The sequence below is a fragment of the Vicia villosa genome, linkage group LG2, assembly GCF_029867415.1.
Source record: "Vicia villosa cultivar HV-30 ecotype Madison, WI linkage group LG2, Vvil1.0, whole genome shotgun sequence".
NCBI classification, from domain to species: Eukaryota; Viridiplantae; Streptophyta; class Magnoliopsida; order Fabales; family Fabaceae; genus Vicia; species Vicia villosa.
The window spans coordinates 46188282-46197911 of NC_081181.1; the positions used below are offsets into that span (position 1 = coordinate 46188282).

At 31.7% G+C, this 9630-nt stretch overlaps 1 protein-coding gene across 3 annotated transcripts; it reads left to right on the top strand.

Annotated features, from left to right (window-relative positions):
• The first annotated feature begins 4009 nt into the window (after positions 1 to 4009).
• On the top strand, positions 4010 to 8085 carry LOC131650389 (MADS-box protein SVP). 3 transcript variants are annotated; one of them, XM_058920100.1, is made up of 8 exons: positions 4010 to 4478; positions 4628 to 4839; positions 5181 to 5259; positions 5735 to 5899; positions 5983 to 6024; positions 6972 to 7013; positions 7154 to 7329; positions 7417 to 8085. In XM_058920100.1, exons 2-8 carry the CDS (start codon positions 4658 to 4660, stop codon positions 7433 to 7435), a joined length of 705 nt encoding a protein of 234 aa, XP_058776083.1. In that variant the 5' UTR covers positions 4010 to 4478; positions 4628 to 4657; the 3' UTR covers positions 7436 to 8085. The 3 variants fall into 3 exon arrangements, with proteins under 3 accessions (XP_058776083.1, XP_058776084.1, XP_058776085.1); XM_058920101.1 differs by having other exon boundaries at positions 4639 to 4839; XM_058920102.1 differs by having other exon boundaries at positions 4014 to 4478; positions 7172 to 7329; positions 7417 to 8081.
• The last annotated feature ends 1545 nt before the right edge of the window (positions 8086 to 9630 follow it).

Consider the following 9630-nt stretch of genomic DNA (forward strand, 5'->3'; position numbering starts at 1 on the left):
AAGTCTTAGAGGGTATCTAAGCAGTTGTTCCTGGAGTGATCAGTGTGTGATCAGAAGACTCTGGAAGACTTAGTTGCGGACTAAGTGGAAAACCATTGTAATCCGTGCGATTAGTGGATTAAATCCTCAGGTTGAGGTAAATCATCTCTGCGGGGGTGGACTGGAGTAGCTTCGTTAACAGCGAACCAGGATAAAAATAATTGTGCAATTTATTTTTATCGTCCAAGATTTAAAGTCACACTTATTCAATCCCCCCCTTTCTAAGTGTTTTTCTATCCTTCAACATGATGAATTATGTTAGATATGCATGAATATTAAGATTGGTGAATAGTCTCAATTGCATATGATTGTTGTAATTGCACATGCATCATTTGGTCAAGAGGCGGTGTTCGTTAGTTCCGTGGGAACTAGTGACTTGTCTCAAACCTGGAGAGGGGTTTGAAAGCTTAGGGGACTGACTTTTGTTGTGTTAGTAGTCTAGGGGACGGGCCCAGTTTAAATGTAAAAACCGAAAAAATATAATAGGTGATTGGTACCACATGCATGAGTATTGCATTCGAGTTGTGCATTGAGTCGTATTGTGTCTACATCCTAATATGAAATTATGGGTTGTATGTGTAAACGATAAATTGTGAGATTGTGGAATATTGGTATATACTTGTGAATGGTGTGATAAGTTGGGTGATGTTATGTGGATACAACATTTGATGTATGAGAATATTTAACTATATGCATGTATGCTATGTATTATATACTATTATATGATTTCGATAATTATGTGAATTCTCGCCCTTATGTTGGAATGATATTTTATACGACATCGCTCATGTACTAAATATTAGAGTAACTTCTAGAAAGCGAGTAGCTGAAGGAGTAGCTTATTTATTTCCGTATTTATTTTGGGTTGAGTCATGCTCTGGTCATGTAACACTGGAAATCTTTTAAATTCATGTTTTGAGATATACTTTGTATACTCTATTTAATTGTGATGATATTTTGAGTTATGAGGTGAATTGGCTTTTAAGCCTAAGGTATTTCAATAAGGAAATTGATTATGAGACTTTAATATTAATTGTTGAATGGAGAATTATTCCGCTGCTACATGCTTATACGAAAGTGTATGAAAAGTATGAATTTTGAATAAGTGTTATTGAGCATGACATGTATATGTGTGATGTTTGAATTACGTGTGACACCCTTTTTTTAGAAGCATAATTAATTTACTCTGATTTATGCTATATTTTCCACAAGGTTTATAAGGGTGTTACATGTCGACCTGTGCAAGGTTATGTATTGACACATTCAAACAAAAGTTACAGGCTTCAAAACTGCAGCACATGTGTCCAACTGAAACACGTATGTGTTGACACATGCGAACAATCTTAGCAGCATGTGTCAACTTGAAACATGTATGTGTCGACACATGCATTACAGAAGCTACATGATTTATTTTTGAAGCACATGTGTCGACTCATACAACGTATGTGCCTATAAATACACTTATGTTCTGACCAAAAATTGATTTTTAAAGCATGCATGCAACTGATTTTTAATGTCATATAACTGATTTTTGGTGCATGATACCTTTTCCAAACATGTTCTAAGTGCATTCTAAAATCCCTAATGCAAAGGTGCACATCACAACTCAGAGATATCGTCCAATGTGCATAAATACTAAAGTGTTTCCTAGTTTTAACATCATGTAAAATATATAATGGCAAGACTTGCGACGATGCATTTTGTGTCTTCATGAAGGCTTCCCCTGAATATGTGCATCTCGACTTCATCTCGCATATGCTTCTCTTCCTTTGAAAACATTAAAAAGAGACAAAGTAAGCCATGAGAAGTATCATTTATCACAGAACTACTCGATCAAATATATCACACAGAGGCGGTTTGCAAAAGCAAGAACATGCATTCACATATACCCATATACATGGAGTGATGCAGAGTTGAAACATAAATAGGAAGATAATATATGATAACAAAATTTTCATTCAGTAATTCAAGTTTTCAAGGTTGGTGTTCTTACATAATATCTTATCTTTTTACTTGAATTTTATGTATTGTATCTAACCTTTTTTTATGTTACATCATAAATTGGAAGCACGCAAACCATTGATGTTGAAAAATATTTGATAAATTTGGATTTATTCAAAGTAATAATGATGAATCAGATTTTTCAAAAATGTGTACTTGTAGATTGAAACCAAAACAATTTAACATTATAAACTTTTAATTTGATGTTCCGTGTAATTTAATTATTTCGTGTAAACAATGTAATTTAATATTTAGTGTAACAATGTAATATGAGGATCAATCCCATGACCATTTCAACTATTCACTTGGTTAATGTGAAGCCAAGGAGTAAAGTGGGGAGTTTTCATGAAGTCATTCGTTATCCCGCTTGTGTAACTGAGGTTATATCCCCCTTCGCGTCCAAGGTGAAATGAAGTTATTTATAGTAGTACATCATGAAAAAACTTTCAATCACTAGATGAAGCTTAATTCAAATATAAAGTTGGACATTTACATTTTCATACAAGAAATATAGGGGAAATAAAGGAGACACGAGGTAATACAAATTGGTAACATTTAGAGCATAAATTATCAATTTTAGGTGCAAGTCATCTTTAACTCACCTCTTTATTAAATTACCATCAGTGAAACTAGTTAAATCATATATGTATTAGGATTATGTATAATTAGCCAAAAATTATAGGTAAGCTCTTAATCAGGATGATTAAACAAAGTTTTATTTTCATTTATATCGATGTTTTTACTCTCCCTTTTAATCCCTTTTTCAAATTGACAATTGTGAAAACGATATTCCGATTTATTGAGTGCTTGAAAATCTTTTTAAATAACACATCTAAAATAAATTTATATGTGAGTGTTAGTTATTAAGATTAGAGCTAGGTTTATAATTAATTACATACTATTGTGGAATCACAATGATATCTTATAGATTAATTGAGCAAGAAATAAGAAGTTAATAAGTATGATAGATCTCATGAAATCTACTAGGAACAAAAGTAAATGCGAGAAAAAAATGAAGGTATAATTGAAAACTAGAATGTATAATCTAATTAAGAGGATACATTAGAGAAATGATTAACGACAACTAACTCTTACATGTATTATTTGTCCATGAATTTTCTTAACTTTAACTTATTCTGTACTGCAACAAAATGTCTACAATCTAACATCAAACTATAAAAATAGCTTAACAGAATAAAAAAATCTCAAGTCTTTGTAGATATTAGATAAAAATACTTTGATACCGTAAAAATATATATGATTCTAACTGAGCGGCATTCTACAACCCACAACCCATCAGATAAAGGAAATCATCATATCTCATACCATCGGTCCTAAAAAACGATTATAGAAAATGGCTTTGGCTAATATGCCTAAGGGTTTTCCTTATGCACCGTGCATAAGCCTACATAAGCCATTGGATCATGTTTTTAATCCAGTATTGAGTATTGAGTGGTGAGTATTGAGTATTGAGTAATAACAATTGATGTCTAGAATTTGATTCAATGATCCAAGGGTCCATAATAATCTATGCACGGTGCATAGATTTTTATCTATACACGGTAACTGCACCCATAGAAAATGTTCTAAAGTATGAACCATAATTATAAAGTCTAATAAATAAATAAATAAATAATTAATTACACATTAATCTAAAATTTAAAGCTTGTACTTACAACCTTCACTAACTTGATCCTCATTATTATCATCATTATAAGATAAATATCATTTAAGATCAAAGATAAAGAAAGTTTTAAGACATAATTATATGTAACTACTCATTTTTATCTATGTAGACTAAATTATGCACAATTATTAAGACAATTTAAAAAGAAAAAAGATTCACGATCCTTTTTTATATTTTAAAATAAACAAAACTAAATAGCAGTAATTTATTAAAAAAAACCCTATCCAGTGATTAGTCATGCTCATACCCTGCGACCTTTGGGAGACTCGCGAGACACTTTCGCGGTCTTACCATAAAGGGTTCCACTTTTATCACACTTCCACACAAACTCATTCTTTTCTCCCTTTTCATTGGTTACTTTCTTCCTCACCAGCCAAACAAACAATCCAATCCCACGTTTCTTTCTTTCTTTCTTTACTATTCCAATTACCAACGCCTTTCCCCTCAAAAAGGAAACTAAAATCCACAAAGTACACTTCTTTGATTTCTTCTTCCTTCCCCCAACAAACCCTCACCACAACTAATAAACCACCCATTTGTTCACCAGTTTCTTACCTTCTTCTTCTATCTGCAGGATCTCAAAGAGGAACTAACAATCAATTTCAGACACCACAATTTCCTAAACAAAACCAAAATCAGCTAAATACCTGCACAAAACAAACCCACTTTCCTTTGCTTTGCTTTTTCTATTAACAAAAATAGTCAACTACCTTTCGTTTCCTTCACTTGCTTTTGTCTCATCTCTTTTTAGGTTGGTTTTCATTCTTTCTCTCAGTTACACGCTGGTTCATTCTCTGTGTTATTAATATTATCATTCATTAAACTCAGTATTCATTCATATATATAGCAAAAAAATAAAGGTGTTTGTTTGTTTGTGTTTCTATTTTTTATCCAAATGAGGATAAATTAAGGTAAAGGGAGATTTATAATATGGCGAGGGAGAAGATTCAGATAAAGAAGATCGAGAACGCAACGGCGAGGCAAGTGACGTTTTCGAAGAGAAGAAGAGGTTTGTTCAAGAAGGCTGAAGAGCTTTCAGTTCTGTGTGATGCTGATGTTGCTCTCATCATTTTTTCTTCTACTGGGAAGCTTTTTGAATACTCCAACTTAAGGTCTCTATTTATATAATAACCATTGTAGTTTCATAAGCATGATGTGATGATTGATGTTTGCTTAGATAGATCTTTGTAAAAGAGTTTGTTTCAGGTGAGTATAGACAAAGACATGGACCCCATATACAAATTAGTATATAAACATTGATAGTAATTTAAGGAATCGGTATGTTGGTGTTAGACACTGACACGCAGGTTGAAGATCGAAGATACAGTTTTAATCTGAAGTGTTTGCTATATATAATGATGATGTACAGATATTGCTGATTTGAAAGAGCTCAGTTTTTTCATTTATAGTTAGTCTTAGCATTTGAGTTTGAAATATTTGTGTTGTGAATTAGCATGAGGGAAATACTTGAAAGGCATCATTTGCACTCAAAGAATTTGTCAAAGATGGAAGAACCCTCTCTCGAGCTGCAGGTTAGTTCTATTTGCATATTTAGTATATTGAACTATGAAGCTCGGACACTTAGCTTGTCACGATGTCTGACACTCGACACATGTTGGAATAGTCAAACAACTGTCGTAATAGTCAGACAAATGTTCTCCTAAAAATTTGTTTTTTCTATTTTTAAACGCAACTTTACATTTTGATTACAAATCTCACACATCTAAAAGAGTAAAATATGTAACTCACATTAATGTTGATTAGAATATTTTAACTCTTTTAACATGAAATGGCTAAATAAAAGTCAAATAATATAATATATATGTTGTGATGTCAGTGTCATATGTTCTTTTATATTATCTGTGTCGAAGTGTCCGTGTTGTGTCATGTCCCAGTAACTGTTTCAGAGTCCGTGCTTCATACACATTGAATCACTTATGTGTTATGTGAAAAGTTATTGAATTGCATCACCATTTTTTCTAATGTAATCCATGTTTGATGGTGCAGCTAGTTGAAAACAGCAACTGTACGAGATTGAACAAGGAAATTGCTGAGAAGAGTCATCAATTAAGGCAGATGAGAGGAGAGGATCTTCAAGGTATGAATGTTGAACAATTGCAACAATTGGAGAGGTCTCTTGAAATTGGCTTGGGACGTATAATAGAAAACAAGGTCTTCAATTCTACCTTCTCCTTTTAATTTTATTTTTGTCATATGATTATATGTAACTAAAATATGTTTTTGTTTTTTTCCAGGGAGAGAAGATTATGATGGAGATAAATGATCTCCAAAGAAAGGTGAGAAAACTTGAACTGAAGTTTCCATTTACATGATTAATAACTTGCCTCAGGTTGCAAATATTTAATGAGGTTAAAAGGTAGTGTATTGACAATATAAAATATCATAATGATTTAAAATGATTCATGGTGGTAATTGATTGAGAGTGTAGAATTATTTTACACTTTCAATGCATATCCTTTTTTCTCATATTTAATTTGAACATAATTTTAGTAACACATATTGTATTGTGACTGCATAAAAAATCATAATTTATAACCATTGATGTGGTTAAAATAGTGAGAAAAGTAATAAAAAAATACAGAAAACTATTATTTTTTAATACATTTTTCATTTCTATGAAATTTATAAACATTACAGTCCTAAACTATAATAAGAATAAAGCGTCTTAAAAAAACAATATTTACTAGCAATAAATAAAAATTGATGTTGAATTTTATATATTATTTAATCTTTAATAAGTTCATGAGGTGTTATTATTTTCGGACTTAGATTCTCTTCTATCTTTTCTCTCAAACTCTCTTTCACTAATTCAGCTGTCTTCTTTAATTTATGACTTTCTTTAATTTATGACTTTATATTTATTTTTTCTTTCATCTCACATTTGTTTTGTGTGAAAGAGAAGGAAGGAAGGAGAGATCCAAAGTAGTTATTTTTATTATTATCACAAAATTTTGAAATAGAAAACAAATAATAAATATTTTGATGCATGCATACACTTGTTTTGTGTGAAGGAGAGGATCCAAAGTAGTTATTTTCATTATTATCACAACATTTTGAAATAGAAATTAAATAATAAATATTTTGATGCATACATATGTAACTTTAAACTAATTAAAAACAAATAATCTATTAAAAATAAAAACAAAACTAATTAAATAAATTGTGTTTAAGCTGCTGCTTCTTCTTTCCTTCCTTAAAGTAATAACTCTTGTTCAATCTGCAGGGAAGACAACTGATGGAAGAGAATGATCGACTAAAGCGACATGTATGATATTCTTCTTCTTCTATCTATTCTAAGTTCTAAGATAAGATTTTTAACATGTTTCATCATGCAAACTAGTACATTTGGCATTGAATATTTAGTAGTTTTAGAATATAGTTTGAAATTTGCTAATAAATGAGTAGTATATTTTGGCACCTAAGGTGGCGGGCATGATGAATAACGGCAAAATGGTTGGAGGAGTTGAATATGAGAATGTGGTTATTGAAGAAGGTCAATCCTCAGAATCTGTCACTAACGTTTACAACTCCACTGGTCCTCCACAAGACTATGAGAGTTCAGACACATCTCTTAAATTAGGGTAACTTCATTTTAATCAACTTTCACAAATTTAGCTCGAGATATTCTAATATTTTGCCCTAATTCATTTTTCATGTGCCATTTGCAGGCTTCCATATGCCGGATGAAGGTGTGTTTGTGCCAAGGGATTATTAACCTTATGATTAATTAATTAATTAACAAGTGTTGTTATTGGATAAATTTCTTAAATGTTATGGCTTTAATCTTTTGCCATATAGTAAATAAATATGTATATGTATGTTTTCTAGATGATCTCATTCGGAAGTTATTTAAAAGTAATTTCTAGTTTGTGTTTAACTCGTATTTAGTTTAACCAGAACGATTCATGAGGTCAGTCATTTAAGTGATTATGACATGAGTTCGATATATTCACCACCAATATCGAATATGTTGGTGGGTGCTTTGTGAAGCATTTGCATTGTGATGGATGTGTAATAATTGTTGAATGTTGCGAGTATAGTGACTTTGCAAGAAATGTTTGCATCATATAGTATTTTGAAGAAATGGAATGAAAGTAATTCGTTAGCTTAGTTAGTAATTAAGGGTCAGCTAACCATACCCACAACCTAGGGCCTAACAAAATTGAGGTCTCAAAATAACTAGTTCTTGGGTTTTATAATTTAAAAATTAAAGTTTGTATATATAATATATAGGGATTTTTTTTAATACATCATGTGTTTTTTTAGCGCACCGTATGAAAATATGTATATGTCTTTAGATTTCAGAGATACAGCTCCAGGACGAACTAAAATGTAATAAAACACAAACTTTTTTGGAGATGTAGTTTTGATATAAATCTGACTGTATTTTTGAAATAGTGTTTTACATAATGCAGAAAAAAATTGAAATACACAAACTTCACATAATCAAAATATCTTCCTTCTCTTCCGGCAAGGTTGCAAGTATATTTTTGGGAGGTACCAAATTCAATGTCATGTCGTAAACATATTTATTCTCTTCCGGCAAGAGTCGACATGTAATTGGATAACCGGCTAATTTTAGACATAAATCATGATTATGTAAACCACATATCACATGAAATCTCCATTTATTATTTGTCAACCGATAATCACAGAACTTAAATGGACATTCACATTTTCTCGAACCGGTATCATCTCGTTTCAAATTTCGGAGAGGAGGTCTATATTTACTACTTCTTTTGCATACCAAAGTCACTAATGAACTTCTTCTATCCAAACCATTATAGGAACTTTCATTCATAACATCAAACCCTAGTTTGATGGCTGTATGAATCCATTATAGCTTGTCATCATGAAATTCATACTCTTGTTCATTTTTAAAATGGTTTCGAATATCTATCACCTTCACTAAGAGATGTGAAACAACTTAAGACACAATAGGTTTGAGAATAGCATCGGGATGTGCCATACCTAATGTAAAAAAACATTAAACTAAGAAGGAAGACAACAACTTCCTCTTGCCATTCTTGATCATCAACTTCACCATCAACCATTCTTCGATGATGATTGACGCGAATATTATATCGGTGCGTTAGTTTGAGTTTTTGAGGAGAGAAGGAAGGAATGAGACCCTGACTCAAGAATGATGTGACATGATACATGCAATGCAAAAGACTTTTTTATTTTTTACTTTTATCATTTTTAATATCTTTCAAAGAATTATAAGAGCTCATAAATGTAAACATCATAAGGTAACTTGAAGAGAAAATTTCATTCATTAATAATAAGGGACAAAATGACATCCGTGGTACAAATAAGGGACAAGGGACATCCGAGGGACAAAGCTTCCAAGAGCTAATAATAAGGGACAAGGGACATCCGAGGTACAAATACATTCAAGAGTTACAAGGGACAAGGGACGTCCAAGATACAAATACTTTCAAGAGTTACAAGATAGAAATAACAAAGAAAGCTAAAAAAATCTTAAAAGCAATCCTAAGGAATCTCAATGTGAAGTATCCATATCATCTTGGTTCTTCCTCTCTTGATTCTTCAACTTAGTTCTTTCAAGCTTTTCAATGATGCTCTTCCATGCACTTGCTTTAGGAGATAGTGTTTCTTCTTGCTTCCTCTTCTTTTCTCTTCAATACCTAGCAATTGTGGCATCCTTTTCCATAAGCCATCCATCTTGGAGGAAAAGTAAGTCATCCTTTTCTTTGATTTGCTCTTCAAAGAGATTATTCATGATACCCTTCTCACATTCTGAAACTTCAAACTTGTTCTTCACATACTCCCTTGATTTCTTCATCTTCTTCAGATCTAATTGGAGATCTTCCATTGTTGGAGGAGAAACAATAGGTACAAGAGGGTTTTCCATAGGA